The sequence below is a fragment of the Carassius auratus genome, chromosome 12 (assembly GCF_003368295.1).
Source record: "Carassius auratus strain Wakin chromosome 12, ASM336829v1, whole genome shotgun sequence".
Classification (NCBI taxonomy): Eukaryota; Metazoa; Chordata; class Actinopteri; order Cypriniformes; family Cyprinidae; genus Carassius; species Carassius auratus.
Genome location: NC_039254.1, coordinates 11701372 through 11725733, shown reverse-complemented (window position 1 = coordinate 11725733; position 24362 = coordinate 11701372). Strand labels below are relative to the sequence as shown.

The window sequence follows — 24362 nt, the reverse complement described above, 5'->3', positions numbered from 1 at the left end:
GACCAATATGGATGAAGAGGGGAAGTAAAAAAAGAAGGGTAGCGGTTGTAACATCTGTACTGCTTGGGTTTATTTATTTTTGGTGATCAGAGTCGTATACTCAGAAGACAATGATTCTCATTTAGAGTCTCTTGGTTTATAGTCTGTTGAAGTAAACTGCACTTAGCCATACATGATAGACTCAACACAGAAGAATCCAGTATGATAAATACGGAGCCACAGGAAATCAGCTGTAATCAAGCTCGATATTGATTCAAACATTCAAACATTCAGTTCCGTTTGGTTCCTGATTCACATATTTAAATACTGTAGAAAACGGCAAATGTGATTTCTTACATGATGTCAGCGAAGATATTAGACTGGGTGGTTGGTTATCAATACTGATACTGCTTTAGCCTGGCATAATAAAACTTCACTTAAGCTTTCACTGTAATAATTACTGCAGGGTCTTCAGATCCAATTGTATGATGTTAAATTATTAGTCTAAGTGGAAACACACATTGTTAATGAATTTACTGTCACAATTCAGCAATATTGAGAATATTAAAACTATAAGTTTGAATGCTTTGAATTCAGTCTGCCACATATTCTGTAGCAGAGGCCGTTCTCTGTAGTCCTTAGAAGAAACATGCTGTAACACGACAGATTACCTAGAATGCACTGATTTTGATTGATCTGCCGATGTAATTTTAACAAAGAGCTAAAAATGTATATTTAATTAAATTTTTGACCTACCCACCCACATTCAAACACTTGGATATATTTTAGCTTTAACAAAATTTGAAATTCATTAAAAGGCAGCTTTGGGGCACTATTGATTTTGTACCTACAATAATTGCAGGACATATTTATAAAATGCAAAAAATATTTGTATTATAATATTATATACTATATTTCTTAATATATCATATTTATATAATAATATATAATTAATATATAATATAAAAATAGTATTATAACAAAAAACAATATTATATAACAGTATATTATTATTATTATTATACAACTTTCATGTTTTGCCTCGGAGAATATCCAACCTTGTGCCTGTAAACCATTGAAATTTGTTGCTCAATAGACTACTAACATTATTTCCTATCTATTCTGACGCTCTGTAAAAGGTAAACACTGTAATCTATATTGGAAATGACGGACGTGTACCCACAAATGAGGTTGGAAGCAAACTATGTTATCTTCACACACTCAGAATAAGAGCCAGGACCACTGAAACAAACCCATGCTGCTAATCTAAATGAACTGATTTTATTTAATCATACGAATAAAGGATAGTTGACTTCACAAATCTATGGTAGGTTACACTAACTAAAATCAAGAATCAGGTTCAGATCAGGTGAAAAATATGAAAAGTGGAACTCAACTGCACAATTTCACTTTTTACAGTGCAGCATTGACATTTGAGTCATTATATGACAAATTTCCAATGTTTGTTCCATAGGTTTGCGTAATTGTCTCTTTGCTTGTTTTGTTGTTTTGCTTTCATTATATCTGGACATTGGATTGGTGCCGATAATATAAAACATGATTATTTTTAAGGATTACATTTTATGGGGCTGTCTGAGCAAAAGGCACGCTGCTGCTGTACTGTTGAGGTGGTCTCATTTTCCTCATACTCGCTCCTAGTTTTAACAGGCAGAATTAATGAGGACATTGAGAGGAGCCATCACCATATTTTTTCCATAACAAATAATAACACAAAATACTCCATCTCATCAGGGAGCTGCTGCACGTCAATTACGCACAAAATCATATTTACTCCTAGTGCAGAAGGGACCTGCTACTGCATTGCTCCAAGTTCTCCAAGCGTTCTGCCCATTCACGTCACTGTTGATTGAATTTATGAGCAATTTTTCACATTAATGGGACTGTCTTTGTCTGGTTGAAACCATGTGTGTGTGAGTGTTTCATTGCTTTAATTTTTTTTGTGTGTGCATGTGGTCATTATAAGGCCTGAAAAAACTATTGTGTCTGTAAGCATCTGAGAAAGCGAGAAGAAGAAAATATGGCGAGTGCTTCTGCTTTAATCAGCAAGCAGTCTTCAATTACAGGGCTGCATGAACTTTTTAAACAAAAGTCACATCACCAGATGTGCCTGTTTCTCAGACGTGTGGACAACTGTACCTGCTGCATTCGAGAATGTGTTGTATTCATGCTTGAAACCACTTCAGAGAGTCTAAACTGTGGAACATTTGGCGTCTACACACATAGGAGAAGAAAGCGTTTATTGTTATTGTTAAATTAGATGCTGCGATGAGGAAATTGGGGAAAAAAGCTGAGACAAGGGTGATTCAGGGTTGTAGGCTCCAACAAATTAATTAATGACATGTTTAGCTTCGGCTAAATGCTTCCTATTATTACAGAGCTGAAGTAAAATCTAAATAAACACACATCGGGCATCACAGCTGATCCATTTATACTCATTGAGTGGGCAAAGGAACTCATTTGTTGCCCACTGCGGGTGAGATGGAAGGAAGATGCGGTCACTTTTACCCATATTTAGCCTTGTCATTGGCCAGCGCCAGGCGTCGAATGTTGGCCACACAGCTGGCTGCGGCCTCCTGCAGAATCTCATCCGTGGATCCGATCATGATGAGCAGGAGCTGCGAAGAAGAGAGGAACATGAAATGATAACGCTGGCCAACATTCTCCTTTCATTAGAGAGAACGAAAACCGCGTAGCTACAATAACAGTCATTCACCAAGGCCTCTTACAGCAGTTCTTTCCTGGGGCTCGAAGGAGACATCTAATCTGTTATTAAGCTATAAATGCAACTGTTTGCACACTGCAGATTTCTGCCAGAGGAGTTTACAGCTCCTGCGGCTGCCAAGGCTCGCTGCCTACTGGATGGCAGCAGCACTGCGCCGGCTCATTAACTCACATATCGGTGTGTTTAGTTGGGTTGAGAAAGCTAGATAAGAGGAAGAAAGCGAGAATATGGCACAGCATACAGTATATGTGAGTGAGTGTATTACAGGAATTGTGTTTGTTGCTGCAATGAATAGGTTGAGTAGTTGTTTTGAAATTCTTCTCTTGTAGAGCCCTACACATTTGGCCAGGTACTAAACCGCAGATTGGCTGGACCCTGCATCAGATCAAAGGTCATATCAGATCCCGCCACTTCAGCACTGTGTATGCCGCTTCTTTTGATCCGGACTCGAAAAAATGCCCAATTTCTGGAACATTCAGACTATATATTAAGCAAGCTTTTTCTTTTATTGTACAATGAGAGTTGCTTATTATACAGTCACACAAAGTAAACCTAAGGGGTAGAGTCTGTGCCAATGCCACACTGTGGGTAAGTTATAATACAGTTGTCTTTGTCGAGGGAGGGAGAGAGACAGACAGAAAGAAAGATTAGTGGCTAAATCTAAATAAACAGAAAACGGCGGACAAACACACTGGCACAATGGGCAGTCTAAATCTGTTTGGTATGTGTGTGTCCCTCATTGCAGTAGCAGTAGAAGGTCATTCACTGAGCTTCACCCAGTTTATGCCAGCACATTTAGGCCATGTTGTCACACATATACTCAAATAAATCACTTATTCTGCATTTCAGAGTTTCAAAATTCTGTCCGATTCCAATGCTGTAAGTCGAAGAATGTTTTCATGTTACAGCCGATAACGAATGTGAATGAAATGTCAAGAAAAGTCAAGCAAGCACGAAATAATCATATTTGACCCTGGACCACAAAACCAGTCTCAAGTCGCTGGGGTATATTTGGCAATAGCCAAAAAAAGCAATGTACGGGTCAAAATTATAGATTTTTCTTTTATGCCAAAATCACTGGGATATCAACATCATATTCTATTTAGATATTTAGTAAATTTCCTAATGTAAATACTAAATGTAAAACTACATTTTTGATTAGTAATACAGTTGCTAAGAATTCATTTGAATAACTTCAATGACAATTTTCTCAATATTTAGTGTTTTTTGCACCTTCAGATTCCAGATTTTCAAATCAGTGTATCTCGGCCAAATATTGTCTGATCCTAATAAACCATACATCAATGGAAAGCTTTATTCAGCTTTCAGATGATGTATAAATCTATTATAAAATTGACACTTAGGACACGGTTTAGGGTCACATATTTGTTTATGGTTCTATGTATGTTTACAATATTTGATATGCTCGATGTGTGTGTATTGATCAATGTTTATGTGAATAAAATACTAAATTAAAATTGTTAATTTAACAAATTGATAATGTTTCTTCAGAAGTCTTGGATTATGTCTAATCCATAATGTATTTTTGTACTTTTGGAAGCGTGAACATTTTGGTTGCAAATAACAAAATATGGACAAAATGCAAAGTCTTAAGGGTTGGGAATTATATGAGTGTGAAAAAATTGATAGAAATTTCTGGGTGAGCATTAGATGAGAATACCCATTATTGACAGAATTTCTTTTTTTTTAAATATAATATCTCCAATATTGTACCAATATAATGTACATCCTTAAAATCCTTTTTAAAACGGTGTCATTGCTTGTGGATTTGAGATCTATTTATGAATCAGATTTGTTTAACTCTTTTCATGTTCTACACACATGCACCAAGTTTATATAGACGACACTAAGCCAAGGCACAGAGAGGCAAGACATTCATAAAATTCCTTGCTAAAAGTTAAATAGTGAAGAATAAACAGATGGAAAGACTAATATTCTATCTGTGTGCTCCACCAGATTCCTGAACTGAACCGACTTGCAAAAAAAAAAAAAAAAAACAGCTTCGATAGCATCCCTCCTCGTCTTTATTTGTTAAAATCACTTCCAGGTTCTTCACATAATTTCAGCAGTCTCTCTCCAGCACATGAATGTATCAGCTAACATGTTCAGCTAGATTTCCAGATTTGCCGTTTTTAAAATAGATCCCAAAACACCTCGAACGGATGCAAACACGAGGCTGCAGCAACATGCCAGCGCGTTCAGACAAGCTGCTTTTGTGAGCAGTCAGAGGATGCCCGCGACAGGGTCAGCCACCGTTTGCCAGAGCTCATAGAGTGTTATTCAGCCGTGGCCAAACAGGGGCTCCTAGGGCCTGGAGCGGAGCCTCAGATAAGCACTGCTCTCTGTCTACCCCTGCCCCTCTCAGCTGGTTCCTGAACAGACTATAATAGTCCACTTGTTAAATACTCCCAAACCTCAGTAACATGATAACTTGCCTCATGTTTGAAAAATGAATCAGAGCCTCTAAGACTTTCTTCTGTCTTATATGCCGCAAGAGCGGGAGGATCCTGACCTCCAGGAAAGGTTTTCCCAGGCTTCTTTTTCAGCACAAGCACATGTACGTAAGTTCTCACACATGTACGCACGCTTGCACACACATGCCATGCATGTAGGTGTTGTGGTGTTAAGTGCAGCAGTGGTAAGCTGCCGTTTCCTGAGGAGAGGGTTTCAATCTCAGTAAAAGCCCCCTGTTCACCCACCTCTATTTGTTCCCGTCCTCTGCCCTCACTTTTGTCTTTACATTTTTACTTATATTACTCTTATTCCAGTTTTCTTCTCCATTCAATGTTCTACTAGAACCCAGTTCTAAATGGCTTGTCCCCTATATGGCATATTGTTCTTGAGAGCTGCACACAAAAGCACACAACACGATCAGTGTAATCTGATTCATGACAAATGACTCCTATGAACTGGTTCTTTTTTAGTGAATCAAAAAGTGTGACCAGTTTAGTTTGAAGGTCGAACCTACTCTAATAAGTATTAGCAAAAAACAAAAACAAAACTTTAAATCAGTCTAAAAAAGTGTTATGTTAGTATCATTTATATACTATTTTAGTATTTAAATGAAATTAAATATATGCATTTAGCAGACGCTTTTATCCAAAGCGACTTACATTGCATTCAAGCTAACAATTTTCTCCTAACATGTGTTCCCTGGGATTCAAACCCCCAACCTTGCGCTTGCTAACGCAATGCCCTACCACTAGATCTACAGTTTTTTTTTTCAATTTTAACAGTTTATTAGAACAAAAGTAAGTCTATTGAGTGTTTTTATCTATTGTTGGCTTTTGTTTAATATATGATAAAAAATTTAGCACTTTTTTTGTAGAAGTTTTTCCGTCTTATATTTATATTTTATTTCACCTTAATTTCTGTTACCAAAAACAACTTTTACAAGTTTTTAGTTTTATTTAACAGTAACAACACTAGTCTAAAACATGACCTGTATAATTTACATATTAGCAGCAACCAAATTTATTAGGTCTTAAATATGGCTAGAACAGAATCAAAATTGGAATCGAATTGAATCAAGAATTTGCGACTCAAAACTGAACTTGGGAAATCTATATTGATGCTTTTTATGAGAAAATGTAAGATATGTTTCTTCCTTTCTTTTACTATTTCCCATATACACTTTCAGGATATCCTTGGTCTATACACTTACTCTTTGTTTTATTCTTTTCCAGGCTCTCCCTCCTATTTTCTTTATTCTTTTTCCTCAATAAACATGCAAAGAATGCTTTTCATGTTATCTACACGCATCTCTTAAACCCCTTTCTACTCGTACACCTGAGATAGCCTGCATTCCTCACCTCAAACGAAACGGAGGGTCGAGTCATGCTGTTTCAAGACATAAAACACCCCAAACTTCAGACACATGCTACAGTAGCTAGATCAGAAAGCTCCATGAGAGAGAGGGAAAGACAGAAGACTGAACAGGCTGAGTGTGTGTAAGGACGTCATCTGCTTGCCATATCCACAGCAGCTTCAACCTGCTACACACAGACCATGACTAAAAGGAAACGTATGGAATATTTCTACAGGTCGAGGCTAAATCATGCTCTTTTTACACCTCTCCTTCATATTTTGTACATTTGCACGCATACTGGTTTGTTTTAAACACATAAATAGGACAGGAGGGAAAACAGAGGTAACATCTCAGGACTTTCACACAGGTTTGCAGTCCACAAAAAATACAGTCTAAGCCGCACAAAACATGCCAGGATCTGGCAACTCACACCAGCTGGAATCCTCTCAGATGAAAATGGCTGATAATTACCGCTCGTATTTTGTAATTTGTCTCGCAAAGGTATTTTTGCCAATGAAAGGAGCTCTTTAACAGAAAAATCAGGCTAAAGCTGTCTGCAAGGATTTATGGTTTCAGCAAACAATCTGCAAAGCAGCGGTGGTGTGCTGGAGGGAAAGAGAACCTGGAAGAAAAGAGTTTTCTGAGCATCAGGCACAACGAGGCACATCCGAATGAAAGCTGTGAGATACTGAGCGTACATCTCAAATCAAACGGAGTGTGTGTATGATTACCACAGGCTACAGGACGCTCACACACACTGTCTTTCAGAGATCAGCAACCCTAGCCATAGTAGTTCCCAAATGGGCTGAACTTTCATACGTCTGTTTTTTGAGGTGTAGCACGCTTGTAAAATCATAAAAGGCTTTTGTTTCAGAACCAATTTAAAATGCTCTTTCATATTTTATGAAATATTCAAATGGAATATTAAAAGTTGTTTTTGAGTTTAAATAAATTGCGTAAAAAGTGTAAAGGCAGAATTTGGAGAGGCTGGAGGGTGCAGAGACCATCTCTAATGTATTTTCCAGTGTAAAATACTTTCTTCTCATTGCTTAATTTCCTCTGCTAAAGCTTGGGGGACTGAGTTCTACACCATTAAGAACGTCGAGCTGCAAAGTTACAGACAGAACATAAGTCTGAGAGGGCACAGCATGCAAAAGCAGGAAAGGGAGAGAGAGCGGAGGAAATCATTACTGTTGGGTGTACAAGAGCTTCTGACTCTGAAATACGATTGCAATAATAGCAAGAGGCAGTCTTGAGTTTTACACCCCTTCATAAATTAGACTGGAGTGTAGACATCATTCCCTGATAAACTGTCTCTCGAAAAACATTTACAATGGTAGGAAATATTGTTTTAACATGTCTTCTGTCACAATAGCCGATATATCATTTTAAATGACAGTTGTGCTAGTGGTTGTTCAGGTGCAGGCAGCAAATATGCCAGTGAGAACAAGTTAAAGAGGTAATGAGGGCGCAATTGAAGGCTGGATTGTGCAACTCATGCAGACACAAGCATTCACACAGACACAAACACTGAGCTGTCCAGTTTTTGTCATTGCTTGAACAGTTCAAGAAAAAAAAAAAAAAACATTCGCCTTAACGATTTTTGCAAATTGGACATTACTCTTTTGGAACACCCAAAGTTCAGTCCAGCTTCCAATTATGGGCTGAGCTGAACCACATTCACTGCACCAGCACATCAGACTACAGCACACCATTAAAGGAACATGGGAAAAAATATCTGGCTGCAACTGCAACACGACAACCACTCTCATAATTTATAATCCAGTTGTTATTGGGGGTGTGGGGGAAGCGTTTTAACTATATGTATGAGCTCTCAAACAGTTTTCTCATGTGAAAATCAGATTGGGAAAAGTGAAATGTGGCTCAATTTGAATATTGGCAAAACATGTTTTTTTTTTTCTCCCAAACTGAATTACAGTATACATAAATAAAATGTCATCTTTTATTGAAGAATACGTAGTTCACTAGTGTTAACTGCACAGTCATCAGGTCGAGAGTATACGGAGTCTATGCTGAAGCCAGTCTGTGTACATGGAGGTTTCTGCTTTAGTCTATATAAAAGACCTCTTAGACTTTCAGTGTCAGAAAAAAGTGAAAAAAATGTACATTTAGAGATACAACATCTTGTCACTGGGACAGTACCCTTAAAGGGGTCATGACATGGATTTTTTTAAATTATGTAAATTATGTTACTTAAGGTTTACTTAATGTTAATAAAGTTTTTTTGCATGAACAAAACGATTAATATGAGGAAAAATGATCTTCAACCTTCATTCTAAACAGTTTTTAAGGGGCGTGTCCTTTAAGGTTCTCAGTAATCGACCACTGTTATGATTGGCTAATGTCACTGCATAGGAAAACGTATCAACGCCCCCTTGCTATTGCACGTGTGTTTTGACAACATAATCAAAATGAAACGGTCATTTCCAGACAAAGCATTATGATATAATTTACTTAGTTTGTGAGGCAGCTCCAGTCAGATATAGTACTGCTTCATCTTTCGAACAAATGTTTCTTTGTGAACTCTCCATGACACTGTGCCTCGTTTACAAAACAAAATGCTCTGTATAAAGACGTGAACGAGCTGCTTAAACCAAACGCATCAAAGAAAGCGTTCTTTCACTCCATATATTGTTCTGACGACAGAATCAAGCATGTGGACTGTGTCAGAAAGCGAACGCGCATCTGTATACTGTAGACAATATAGTGGCAGTGATTGCAATTACGTTTTGCTTTGATGCTATGCGACACTTTCATTCAGTGTGATCAAGTGTCAAGACGTTAGATGACCGAATGCCACTGGGCCTATGGTGAGAAGAAGACTATTCGTTGATGTCTTGCTCTGGAGGCAATGTTTATGCAAACGACTGCGCCCCGGTGATGCCACCTTGTCCCTCAGATACAAAACAAGCCATTATTAAATAAATGCTGTTTAGGAGTAGGACGTTTTGAGTTATGTAACTTGCAGGATGGTACAAAAGATCAAGGGAAATTAGATTTCTCATGTCATGACCCTTTAAAAAAAAAAAAGACAACTTTGGACCTTAATATGCACACCTAAAAGGTGCATATTTGTACCTTTGAGCAGTTATATACCCTTAAGTTACTACTATTAATCTTTAAATGGCCCTTTAAGGGTACTGCCCAAGGGATGAGCTGTCCCCTAAAGGTACTGTACAATTTTTGCACATTTTTCTGAGAGGGGAATATTTTTTTTAAGGGTTATACTAATCACCAAGTGACATTACAGAGTTCTAAAATAAAATGCATTAGCTTTTTTTTGAGCTGCTGCAGTCTAGACCTGTCACTCTAACAGCCACATCTTGAAATGCTTGATTTTTGGCATTAGCGGAGAGCAGTTTTCCCTAAATAACCCTGCAAGAGCTACAATAAAACCTACATCACACCTAACACATAAATCCGTTTAGTTACTTGTAAATTGAGCAATTATTACGGAAAGTTTTAAAGACCATGTAAGGCATTGTTGTCTAACATACCGTGTATCTTTTGATTTGAGCGCCATATTGAGTGGATTCCAGAAACTGCCACTCAGAAAGTATCCCAGCAGTGTTCTGTCACCCCAGACCAGTCAGTCCTGGCCAAAGTAATGCCACAATCACATTCTGCTCCTTCTTCCCAGCAGCTTGCTGAGCAACCGTTCCCCACGCAACAGCCTTCCAATGCTCAGCAGCCCTGGCATGCTAGGGCTCAGGATATAACTGGGGGGTGGCGGAGCGAAGCTCAGTATACACACTGCTGTTTGCTCTGCTGAATTCCCATGATGGTTAGAAAACGCTCTAACTTCCGCCCCCCACTTCAAAACTATCACCCCACCCCCTTCAAAAAAAAAGAAAGAAAACATGCCTTGTTTTCCTGCCCTCATTGCTCAAAAATAGTTTGAAATACATCCTCTAAAAGCTTATTAGTGATGTTTTCATGTGCCAACCCTGCTTGTACTTTGGAGAAAGCTCTCAGCTAGAAATGCGAAAAAAAATTAGATCATGCAGTACCTTGACTACTCCGTTTTCATGCATTGTGATGCAGTTGTTAGGGTCTTTAGACAGCTCAAACAGAGCCCGGGCTGTAGCTTGGTGCACTGAAGGGTCTTTTGATCGAAGGTAGTGCACCAGTGGGGCTACAGCTCCAGCTTCCCCAAATGATGCACAATTACTCCCCCACTTACAGCAGCAGGCGATGGCTTCCGCCAGGTACCGCCGTAACTTATCATCCCCCTGTACAATCACACAAAGAGAGGGAGACAGAGAAAACCTAATTAAATTTGAGTATAGTTACAACTGAATATACGTTTACGGTTTGATTGGCTTATGTTAGAATAACAAAAATGGCTCTAATTTCAGAGAAGTGAATTTGTCAATGTGAAACATGACTAGATCAGCACTTACGGTATTGGTGAGATTGGCCAGCATGGGAACCACACCATGGTCTGTAATAACGGCCAGGTTCTCCACATCTTTAGCAATTTTGGCAATGGCTGCACAAACACTGGCCAGCACGTCTTTATTCTGTGATTTTAGCAGGTTAACAATGAGCTCCAAACCACCCACAAAGGAACGCACCATTTCTCCAGCATCCTAAACACAGAGAAAACAAGAGAATGTCATGCATTGCGAAAACATTTATTTTGATGTGTTATCGTGTGGTAAATCATTCACTGATTCACTGAACTACTGAGAATAGCCACATTTCTCTTATGATACATGGAGACACTCCAGCATTCTTTGGGATGAGACGCAGGCTGTACTCATTCTGTCACATATGAAACCTGTACATGTCAAACTCAGTCAGTCCACACTACCTAGAGAATATACTCACCTCAGATAGGAAATATGGCTGTAAAAAAGGAGCATTTGTTAATATTCCCTGTCTGTGCGTGTGTATAAAGCAGGGCTTGTTTTAGGCTTGGTTGCACCATGATGGAGGACGAGCTTTCTCCCTCAGGTCACATGAAAGCTCATGCCAAAGAAGAGGTCAACCACAGTACAACAGTGGGCATTAAAAACACACAAGCCCACATATTGCACAGAAATGGCAACTTTAGGCACTCTTTTATATTCAGTACAGTTGTGCCAGAGGGTATGTAGCATGCCAGCATGGCACCAGACTGTTTAGAATGATTATATAATAGTACAGTGATATCTTTATTGAGGGTACAGAGGCATATCATTATGGCTTTGGAATCAGATGAAGCCGAACGTTCAGTAAACAACCCAATCTTTATTCCCACCTGCTATTTTTACTGAATAAAGATGCCACTTGCACTGAAAAGGAATGATTATGGAGTACCAAAGGTTGCTGCTTCTGTTATGGTCATGAACAGCATGACACAACCATGACTTGAGTTCAGATTTTTGTGAATTGGAGTCTCCTAGCCTAGAGAAGTCTAAAGTCCCTGACTCTCTTGTAAGTACAGTCCTGTGTGGTTCTCCTGAGAACAATAAAGTCTGTCCCTCTATAACCCTGTATTTCACAACACAGCTTAACCCTAATAAACCCCTTGTACACAGCACAGCAGAAATCAGCCTTCCGCCCCACAGGCCTAGAAAGAGAAGAGGAGACCCAGAGCAGGTCATGCGTACAGAGCAGGGTGAGCCTCTAAAGTGATGCCAAAGGATGAGCTCTGTGTTTAGTGTGTCTGGGCAGAGATCAGGGAGGAGAGGGGAGGAATCTGCAGTGTGTCTCACACAGGAAATGGCAGTACAGGAATACTGATGAACACTGGGAAAGCAAGAGAGAGAGAGAGAGAGAGAGAGAGAGAGAATCAGGATCAGAAGAGGAAGTATGGCAGAGCCACCAGCTGCGGAGGGTCACTGAGGAACCCTTTCAACCCAGGGCCCACAAAAACATCCCCAACTAAGTTCCACATCAGCAAACACAGCACGAAGCGAGACGTGCAGAGAGGGAAGAAGAAGAGTGAGGGAGAAAGATGGAGAACGGATGAAACTCAAACAGTGTACAAAAACCAATGTCAGCCAAGCTAAAAGAGGGAAAGGAAAAGGCCCAAGAGAGAAAAGGGGAAGAACAATATGCTGGGAGTGTGAATATCAGAGAGAAAGATTAGGAAATTGCACTCAACAAATTATAGATGACTTTAAAGCACACATCAAAAGCAACAAAACAGATTATGTTCTCTCCTCACATCACCTGCTTCTGGTTGTGCTCGAACACACCACAAATATTACATCCACCGACCAACTAGCACATATATTCTGCACCTGCATGAGAAGAAATAACTCTCCATAGCAGCAGGTGGCAGTAGCCTGTATTCACTGGAAGACCAAGGACTGCGAATATGCAAACAAAGCAGTGCTTGGCCTTACTACGGATTAACTTTTTTCTTTTGATGACCTTTTGGCTTAATTTTTTATATGCTTTCATAACTTCCTTTTTTTTTGTGTAGTGGTTCACTAAGTTGAACAGCCAATCAGAATTACGTTTCTCACTGAAAGGCTCTGCCGCCGATTCATCATGCCCGCAAATGTCACTGGTGCAGGCTGACATACAGCTCAGTGTCACGACTTTTAAGAAGCCAATGTATTTCAAGGAAAGAATAAGAAAATCTACCCGAAAAGGTGTTTTTGATTCAAAGCAGTCTGGCAGAACCTCCAGAAAGACTTTATTCGGTCTCCTCTGTGTCACTCCATATCACAGTGCTGCGTATGCTCTTCTGTGTCCTGCGCCACAAGGATGCCCTGTTTTATTTCAAATCAAAATACAGATAGAAACAGTGCATCCTAGTGGCGCGGAGGACACAGAAGAGCACACGTAGCATGGTGATATGGAGTGACACAGAGAAGAGCATTGATATACAGTATATATTGCTTCATATACCCCAGATTGCAAGTCTGATGGAAGATGGTAGTATTCTAACGACATATTTTCATATATTTTATGGACCTTGACACTGTTATTTACTTGGCAGTCTATGGGACAGTCTCAAGCCTCCAGGTTTTCATCCAAAATATCTTAAATTGTGTTCCGACATGGCGGTAAGTGATTAATGACAAAATTTTCATTTTGGGGTGGAGTAACCCTTTAAGGAATACACAGGATCTGGAATTTTGTGGATGGCAAAATATATTCCTATACAGATCTCATAGTGGGCTCAAGTTTATTCACCTTGTTAACCAACAGAAAAGTGTTTGGTTTGAAAGTGATTTCTGTGTGAGCTGTGCTTCATACATTTTGCATACAAAAATTAACAGAAATCAAATGACCACACCTTGATTATTTGGACTAATTAAGTATGGTCCTTGTTAAAGCAGACAACACTGCTAATCTATCTTACAGTAGCTAATAATTATTAGAGGATTCATAGTAAGCACCAGCTGTGAGCACGTGTTTGTGCACTGGTAGGGCTTTTGAAATCTCCAGATGCGGTTCCTCGAGCATGATTCTCATAAATCTGGCCCTGGAGTTGCTAACTCAATCCACATGGGCCTTTATCTAAATAACTGCTGCTGTGAGGCCGATCAGGTTCCTGGTCTGGATGGGTACGTAATTTCACATAGCCCTTGCCACCAGCTCTCACTTCTCCTCTCCCTGAATGCGCATACTAAGGGCTGCTGACTCTTTGAGTCCATGAAGTGAACCTGCATTGTTTTAGTGACACATCACAGCAAGGGGGCTACACCGAAAAGGAAAAGATAATAAATTCTGGAAGAAGCGGAAAACTTTTTGATTTAGATAAAAAAATAAAATAAACATACATTATATAACAATGCTCTTGTATTTGCAACTGTGCTGATAATCTACAACAGGAACAATAATGCATGTGTTAATTTATTACACAAGAGGCTCAAGAAAGCAGACTTGCTCTATGCCAGGTATGAGATTTATATCCTATGTATAGATGAAACCAACTGCTTTGTCCATATACTGGATGTTGAAATTCTGAGCGTGTGATTTCTTTGTTTACTTGTGGATTGGCAGAAAGTTAATCATATAGAGAGCAGCGCTCTCGGTTAAATGTGCATTAAGTTTGCAAGCACAAGCTTCTTTGTGTTCTTTCAGCACTGATACCACAAAGGCATTAGATATAGCCAGTTTGTACATCTTTCTAGTCAAGATTTTGCAAATCTACAAAGGCAATAGCACTTCAGTTTATGAGGATTCTCTATTGTGTTTATTGAAACACTGTCATTTCAACATGGCAAAATACAAATGAACCTGTTTCGAAACTGGGCATAATTAAACATACCTTTGTGTTCTCAATGCAGGGGCAGATGGCCCAGGCAGCACTGGCCTGAACTTCTGGATTGGGGTTCTTCAGCAAAGACCAAAGGAGACGTACACCATCAAGACGATCGATTATCCTGAGAGAGAAGAATAACAACTTGTATCTTCTGGACACTGAGAGATGTCACCCCAACCTGATTTATCACCCCCCCCATTACATAGTTTACAGTGCAATGCACAGTGTAAGCTCATGACTTGTTTTCCCAACATGTCTGTTTTTCCCAGGATTCAGTTTGGCTCTTGCAGCAGACTATCCCTCCTGGTGTGATGATGAAAACATTCCAGTAGCAGATCAGAAAGCTGCTCAGCTTGGCTTTCCCATCACATCCCACCTGCTCAGTCCCTTACGCCGGCACCCCCTGCTCACCTTCCAACAACTCCATTAAAATCAGCCTGGCCGAGGCCTGACCCGTACAATGCTTTTAGGAGGTCCGTGCGGATATTTATAGCAGACCGTGGACAAACACACATTCACACACATTTGCACGGAGCGCACCGTTTAACTCGGTTCCTGTCTGCGACTCTGAGGAGGAAAAAACCCAGAGAAAGAACGTTTTCCAAGTCAAATATTCTCTGAGACAAGTCTTTCTATATTTCACTGCTTCTGAGTGAGGTTTACTTAAGAACAGGCTGTATTTCATGCTCCGGATATGATTCTACTAAAGGATGTAGTCAGGCTCAGGGAAGAACGGGAAAATGACTCTTCAGTGCGGTCCGTTTGTCAGGTATAAATAATATGTAACCTGTTTCCCATGTGTGCATCCAGCGACAAGGCCGACATTCAATGCTGTCATAATTGCTAAACCACGCTGCAAAGGGGGAGCCAGTAAATGGAGACCGAGCTGAGCACTGGTCAGATCCATCTTAACGCCAAGTGTACCCCCGACCCCATCCTTACAATAAATCAGTTTGAGAAGCATGGTAACATGGAGACGCTATCCCAAGAGGCCACTAAATCCTTCAGGAGCAGGACATATTGTTGCACTTGAAAAGGTAAGATGCACTCAACACTACAGTAGTAGGATGCATTTAGAAATCAGTTTCTGGACTGGTTTAGCGATGGAAGTTTGACAACAACAATGGAAAATTTAGTTTAATTTAGTCATTATGTATACAAATCTAATATTAAAATAAATCATTCTGAAAATGTTTTTAAACTTAACAATAATTTTGAATTCCAGATTATTTTGACTGTGGAGGACAGACCGTCCTAATTTCAGAAACAGGCCTGAACATGCTGTTCAATGAAAGAAAACAATCATCAAATATGAGCTACGCTAATAGCTTTGTAGACTACTGTGCTCAATTCTCAAAAAAAAAAAAAAAAAACACCTTCAACACGAAACAGAAGAATGAAAAAACATTAAAAAGACTCTTTGTTACTGTAAGGAAATGGGGACAAAAAGACGAGTCCTAAATATAGATTCCATGAGAAAACAAGAACAGGACTGAAGTTCTTGGTCACTCAAAGAGTTAAAATTAAATGAATGACCTTATTTCTCTAAAAAAACAGCTTTGTGGACTTTTACTACACCACTGTGGTTGCTCACATCCATAAATGTATTAATCTTTCAGACAAAGGCTGTGTGAGCTTGGGTGCCAAAGAGAGGGGAACAAAACGCTCTTCATTTGTGTCCAGCATTAATTAAGAAGGGGACTGCAGTCTATAACAGTCTTGTAAAAGCAATGAGAGTCAGATGTGTTAAATATACAGAGAAACCGATACCCCAATCTCTGTGAATCTGTGAATTACATGGCAAAATATATATTAAAGGCAATGATACTTGTTTTGCTGTTTGTTAACCATATGTCACAACTAGGGCAGGTTATTGACACAGATTTCTGGATTTAATACCCAACATTAGACTACACTGGTCACGTTATTCATTTGTTTTTGCATGCAGTGTGTGAGAGCACCCTAAAAGATGTTTCTTCCTATTATTTCACGAGTTCACAGTGTTTTTATTGCACGACACTCAATACAGACCATAATCTAGTAGAGTAAGCTGAAAAAGACATTCTGTGTACTCATCTGTGCTTATGCTCGCCTGCCTGTTTCTGTTTAGCAAGTCCAATGGCCGTTGTCAGAAGTGCTTTACAGCTTATACAAACTGACCGCATTGAGACAATAAAAGGCCTCCACCCTGGCCGCAGCTATGAGTCTCACAGCAGGTAGAGTAAACACAGATCTCCGAGACCTGTAATTACAGAACCAGGGCTGAGGGCTCTTGCCCTGCATGTGCAGAGCACGGAGACTGGTCAAGTGGCACAACCCAGGGCCCGTTGGATCCGCCGCAGAAGCGGTGAACATGGAATCTTTTACAAAGAATAAGAACAATGCCTTATCATCCTAAACCAAGCCAACGGTAACAGTGAGAGGGATTAAAAGGCCAAGGTTGGATACTACGAGCATTGTCAGCTGCTGGATTGTTTCTGGACAACTGTTTTGGATCCAGGTTGATTGGGTAATAGAAAAACAGTGAGCACAGGGAAATGTGCTATAGTAATACAGTGCAGAGTGTTAGTATTTGATTAGTAAAGGACACATTTAAGAATGTTATGGTAAGAGGTAAGACTTACGCCATGTTCTCAGGGTCAGTGGCACAGGCTCCCACAGCCTTTGTGACGTTGCCCAGAAGTGCCTGGTTGGTGCCGGTGAGTAGGCTGACCAAAGGCTGGATACCACCGCTTTTTCGGATAGTGGCAAGATTATCCGATATTTGGGAACATTCTCCCAAAGCTCCCACTACATTAACAAGTACCTCTTCAGGTTGGTCTTTGAGCAGACCTACGAGAATTTCTAGTGCCTTATACTCTTGAAACCTGTGAGAAAGAAATAGAGCAAGAAATTATTAATCATATGCAAATCCAAAGCATTTTCAATGTCATCAAATCTTATCTCCAAGAAACCTACCATTTCCTGTTGCTTTCACACAACAAGCATTTATGGTGCACTCTTTTTTTTTTTTTTTTTACTTGGGCACATTTCCTAAGTAAGCACACTTACTTGTACTTTAAAAAAAATTAATCACAGCTGTTGTAAGCTGTATAAAATGTTGTAATGAATAGTGAGATTTTCCCGTGTGTTTAAATGTGGTAGCTGATGGGATAATGGGAAATCCATGGGAATTTCATGAAAGAGAGCAAGTTGTGTCAATATTGCTCTGAAGGAACCTTCTTCAATGGACACAAAAACATGAAATGGTTTGTTTATAATTAGATGAAGCATTTTTTCCATCATGCAATGGATTATAAAAACATGAAGACTCAAAACCCTAAATGGCAACAGGAAGCATTCGTATGGGTTGTGGATATCTTGGAGGAGAATAAATCCGGTGATGCTTTATCACCGCAACATTTCCCACACTGTGCTCAATATGCATTTATGCTCAATGACCACATTTTCTGGTTTGGAGCAAGACAACAAGAGCTTTTGGTGCGATTCTGGATTTGTTTGCCAAGTAGTGGTGAACTACAGTAAACATTTAAAAGGCATATAATGTGGTTGAAGGGAGCCTCAACTAATCTCTAATGTAAGGTTAAGCTATATGGCTGTTTTTATTCACGGTTACGGTTTCTGGCTAAGGAGTCCTGAAGACCATTGAGTGTCCAAGGTCACTTGGTTATAGTCAAAGTAAACCAAATATTTTCTTGCAAGTAAAACAGAAAAAAAAAAAAAAAAAAAAAATCTGCCAAAATTAGCACAGTATAAAAGTCAGAAAAAAGGTCAGGCCTACACTTATACATAGCATGTAAAACAGAGATGCCATCAGTGAAGTGTTGTTATCAGCATGCTACATTAAAGTTGTGGAGCAATTACAGTACATGTTACCTCTGATTAATGGACTGTGGGTGATGTCTATTTTTGTAAAGCCAACATCAACCTGCCAAAATAATCATGCCAAGAGAAACAACATGAAACAGCACCGGTCAATCGCTACCACCAAAAAAATATATTAAAAAAGGTTACAAAGTGAGCATGCACCGTTTTAGAGCTCCTAACTGCATCCTAAAGACTGCAAGATTTCTTAGATTTCTTGACCAAAAAAAAAATAGTATTTCTCTGTCGCAACAGCAAAGGACAGTAATTTCAAAATGAAGCAATTATGGACTTTGATGGCTCTGCCGTGGGAAAATAAGGGAAATCAGTAGTGATGCACATTTTTATTTATTTATTTAATTTTTCAATAAAAATGTACATTTTTGTTACTTCTTAATAAAAAAAATTTGAAACCAAGTGTTAATTTGTTTAAAATTTTGGTAATTAAATTTTGGTAACTGGGTATTTGAACTCCGTATGCTGTTCAAATCATTAGAGTGAAGTAATAAGCCACCTTTCAATATTTTAGCTAAACTAATTTTACAAATTGCTGCTCCAGCATTATTTTTTGGTAACGGCAAAGTGCTGACATTGTAAAATCACTCCATTGGATGGTATTAATTAAAAGTCACTGATTCGGTCAGTGATTTCAGTCCATTAAAATTATTTTGGCCTGTTAGAATATTAATCACTAGAAATTAGTACATAATTAAGCATTTCACAAATTCTGATCTGAAAGATCATAGATGACTGTGATATTGCATTTAAAGCCCTATTTAACTGAAAAACTCCAGTGAATATAATAAAATTAAGGTTATGAGCATAATCATTATAATATTTTTCTTGTTATAATATAACAATTTTCATTTTATGCATCATTAATCAGGTAAATGGTTAACATATGCCTTTCCCAGCACACTTGTGGAGGTCTCACATCCTCTTCAGTCACTACCACCTTCTAAAAGCCCCTTCGACCCAGTCCTGAACCCCTCTTTCTGCTGGACCTAGTGACCTCCCCTCTCATCAGCTACACAAAGACATGCTGTCTGCTGCTGGCAACACCAGGACTCTCAGAAAAATAAGGAGGAAAAGCACCTCAAAAATTATGACCACTGTAAAATACATTCTGAAATGATTTTCGCCTTAAAACGCCAGGCTTTGATTGTTTCTGAAATGGCACAATGCGCTTACATCGAGACCAGATGGATTGGGAAAACACTCCCTGGTAAATGATCACTGACCTAGTGCTCCATTCCTTCTGCAGATTTAATTTTATATAAATGGTTGGTTTGTTTTATTCCAAATGCTGTGTTCGACCTTGATGTTGTACAAAAAAAATTGTAATAAAACCCGTCCTTTCTTCATGTCCAAGTTTGAATGAAATATTCTGCCAGTAACACAGTGGTTTTCTTATACAGCTGACGTCTAAAATTTTAAACTAGCCACCTGCTCAAGTGAACATAACAAGTGAGTGAGGTGCAACTCTGGTTTGGCACATCTAGCATAAAATAAATTTTTATTATGTTCTGGATAAAGATAAAGAGCTGATATAAATACAAAGACCCTATTCTGCATAAAGTATGGTGAAAAATACAAAATTGTATTATAAAAATGTTTTGTTTTGAGAACAAATAGACTCGTCTTTAACAGAATCCAAAAAAAAAGTAAAATAAAAGCTGAAAAAAAAATATCCGCCTCTGTTTTTTTTTTTTTTTTACATCTCTGTTTGTGTTCCACAGAGGATAGGAAGCCATATACATCTGGGACGGCAGGAGAATGGCATTTTTGGAAGGAGTATCCCTTCATCCCTGGAGAAACAAAAAGAACTGTAAAATGATCTGAAACTACGGAGCCCCTAAATGGACATGGAGGTGTAAAAAAAAAAATTGGGCTGGGTGGAAAAAATTTGGGATGGGAGGAATAATTTTTTGAGTTCTCTCACAAAACTTTTGCATTCCCCCGAGAATCTCTGCATTCCCTCACAAAACTTTTGCATTTCTCGCGAAGATATTTTGCATTCACTTGCAAATCTTTTGCATTCTCTTGCAAAAGATATTTGCATTCTCTCGAAAAACCAGTTGAGTTCGGACAAACACTTCCTGTTTATTTTACAGCTTGTAAGTTAGTGGTTAATATAGCTCATAAGTTCACAATGGAGCAATTAAACGAGTTTTACTTATAACTTAGACTCAAGTTCAAATACAGCCAGATTTGCTTATAGTTTAAGGCACGGTTTTAGGACATTCTAAAATGCTTAATGTGGCTTAATGTACTTTAACAGTGATATTGGTGGCTCAATTTGGTATTACTAAATACTATAGACAATTGTAATATTAACAGCCTTATTAATAGCATTACTATCAGTAAAGCAGATAGCCATGAATGCAACGTTAAGCATTGTCTCCCATAGAAAATCGTTAGGCTATAGAAAACGCTTAAGGGAAGCTAATTGACGAAGATGTATAAAACCAACATATGGTACATAATTTATTAATAACATATAGCCTATTATGCACAGGAAAGCAGACAAGCCCAGAATAGCTATCAACAAGCTGAAACCTAATTTAAAAGAAAACTGAAACATACTGCTCTCATTCAGCACAAATCTGGCATAATTTGAAACTGCAAAGTGTTAGCAGTTTGAAGATTCAATAATATAAAAGATTATTAGATACATTTTATAAAGCAAACACTGTTACATTCTTATTTCACTCTGGAACCTACAAGAAGGCAATTTTCCCTGAATATCCAAAAGACTGCAAAGCAGTCTCATGTAGCCAGAACTTCAGGCTGATGGCTGAAGGTCTGGAATCCAAGGCAGCTTTCACTGGCCAAGGCCCGCCCATGAGACTGACCAGCATGTCAAACAGCCAATCACAGTTCGTTTCGTTCATCGCCATGTTTCGAGGAGTGGAAATGTCACGACATGAACAGACCAGTGTGTGAAACTCTCGGACGTATTTGAAAGATTATATGCTGCAAACTTGAAATATTTTACATACTTTTGAAAATCCAGCATTTAGTTGATCCTGATAAGCGCTCATTATCACAGTTGTAAACATGACTGCTTTCTTCTTTCGCGAGGGGGTTTGGCGTCATGGCATCTTTGTTTCCAGGCGGATCATTACGTCTATGCGACACACGTCTACCTGAAATCATGTATAATTCAACCAATCTGACAACGACTTTGAAACTCCTGAAGTGTTTTCACTTTTGTTTGCCACATGCATCAGACGTTTAGTCAACGGTCCATGGTTCTGTTCATATTCCAGGCTTACCCGATTTCATGTATAACTTATTAATAAACTTTATACCGACTTTGGCCTTTTTGTACCCCTTTCTTAGTCCATTAATTAAACATTTTCTTTCTATGGGGGATACGCTTTTAATGTGCAATTTACCAGGTTACGTTCATATTCTGGGCTATTCTGCTTGTCTGTATGTGTGGCGAGTGGGACGGGGCCGAGAGGCGTGGGAACGAGGAGTGAGGCCAGGTGTAGTGATTGGAGATGAGCTACACCTGCGCCCCACCGCCAGTATCGAGTCCCACGTAGGAGATGGAAGGATATAAAACTGGAGTGACGACCGTGAAGGACGAGAGAGGACCAGGCCTGGGACATTATTTTATGGTTTGGCTTTTTATTTGTGTTTTGTGTTTATTTTTGAATTATTAAAGTATTTTGATTGTGCGCCGGTTCCCGCCTCCTTCTTCCCGATGAATATGGAGATTTGAATATTGTTACAGTATGCTTTATTGATAAGGTGTGTAATGAATTGTAAGAACTCAACTGGTTTTGTGAGGGAATGCAAATACCTTTGCGAGAGAACGCAAAAGTTTTACAAGGGAATGCAAATACCTTTGCGAGAGAACGCAAAAGTTTTGCGAGGGAACGCAAAAGTTTTGCGAGGGAACGCAAATATATTTGCGAGAGAACGCAAAAGTTTTGCAAGGGAATGCAACATTTCTTGAGGGAACGCAATCTTTTTGCAAGAGAATGCAAAAAAATTTTTCACACCACCATGTGCCTTTAGGGGCTCTGTAGAAAACCGTATTGTACCTCTGTATTGTTATTTTTTAGTTTTAGACTTGGACTCTACTATTCTCCAGAACGATTTTGAAAATCATTTTGATTATAGTAATCTTTTTCGGTCTGAACAAGTGTTTAGACTTCAGTAGTGTTTAAACACTTTGTTTACTAGCTTGTTTAATCTCACTTTTAAGCATAAGTTTCAATGAGGCTTCAGAGGTATTACCGTGGCCCCAAACTTAAATGTTTTCACAGTGCATTATTTTTCTTAGAGGACACTTAAGCCCCTTTCACACTGCCATTCCGGCAAATACACAGGTAAAGTGTTCCGGCAATTGTTCCCGGGTCGCTAGATTTTCCACTTTCACACTGCCAGTTATGACCCGGGATATGTGCGTGCTTTCACACACAACCCGTGAGGTGTGTGACGTGTAATGTACGAGTCGAAAACATCAGGCACATTATACTTTCACTGAAGCAAGCAGACGATCTCTGAGTCAGCATGGAAAGTGAGGAGCAAACTGATCTCTGCTTCATTACAGTTTGCACATATTTTTTAGTCGCGAACGTTGATCTTCCTTCAAAACAGTAATGTTCCGACAATATGCCAGGTCCAACGTGCAGTGTGAAAGGGGCTATATTTGGCTAATGGGACATTAAGTGAATTGAATGGCATGGGGCACCTGCCTCAAGTTTTAGCAAACTAAACCTGATGTAAATGCAGGATGAGCTTTTGTCAACCTTTGACTTATGGGGTGGAAAGAGAGCGGTAGATGCTGCTACTGGGCCATTTCAGACACAATCCTCCCTCTGAATTCCTCTTTCAATACTATTCTATTTGCAGCTGGTGTGGGGCCAGACAGTAGATCCTTCTACAGATCCTAGTCTATAACAATCCCATAAAATACTAAAAAAATGCTCTTATCATAAACTAAAAAAGTAGATTTATCAGCTCCTTGGCTACAAAGTTGTGAAAATAACACCTGGTAATTTATAGACAGGTAATGGTGGAATTAAAAAATGCATTTTTGAGCCCTGTAGAGTACATGTCCCCAAACGCATACTGCAAAGCAAAGTAATACGTGTAAATCACTTTTATATGAGAGTGCTTGTGTGACAGAACGGGCAAGCCAGATGATGATTCCAAGGTTTTTTTGTATTTATGGGGGAAAATGACTGGCTTAAAAGACATCAGCCGCCAGAAAAATTACACCAGGAAAGCCTCCAGGATGGTCATCATCTTCACTGAGCTAAGTGACGTTGGAATAAAGACCAGCGTGCTTTACATGACAAACGGTTTAAGAGTCTTCCTGATTATTACAACACGACTGTTTCAGAGAAGCATTCCGCATCTCCCACAGCCCACTTGCCACTAATAGAGCGACGGCCTCGACTAACATATCACGGGTGTCTATAAAATCAACACTTTACTTCATCTTTTGTTAGCGGTATGGGTGAAAGAACAATTCGCATTCTTTAAGCAAAAAGTCATCATGAAAGATCAGAGCTCATTCACAGAGTTTATAAAAACGTTTGCTCACTCTTCAAATAATCACTTCTGTAGCGGCAGACTCGGATGGACAATGGTTGACAGCTTTGAGCCATGGAAAATCTGAGCGTTAGAAGTGAACAAATGAGACATCTCATAAAAACGAAGGCTGCGTTTGATTGCACATCCTCTGTCCT

At 39.1% G+C, this 24362-nt stretch overlaps 1 protein-coding gene across 2 annotated transcripts in view; it reads right to left on the bottom strand.

The window, feature by feature from the left end:
* Positions 1-1039: 1039 nt before the first annotated feature.
* The window catches only part of odad2 (outer dynein arm docking complex subunit 2), a 53808-nt gene continuing 30485 nt past the window's right edge, over positions 1040-24362 (bottom strand). The window contains exons 16-20 of one of the 2 annotated variants that reach the window (XM_026276996.1): positions 17409-17651; positions 14791-14905; positions 10976-11164; positions 10583-10804; positions 1040-2615 (exon numbers count right to left, since the gene is read on the bottom strand). In XM_026276996.1, the coding sequence (XP_026132781.1) occupies positions 2502-2615; positions 10583-10804; positions 10976-11164; positions 14791-14905; positions 17409-17651 (883 nt within the window). In that variant the 3' untranslated portion in view covers positions 1040-2501. The remainder of the gene's footprint in view (positions 2616-10582; positions 10805-10975; positions 11165-14790; positions 14906-17408; positions 17652-24362) is intronic. The other variant, XM_026276995.1, reaches the window with a different exon arrangement.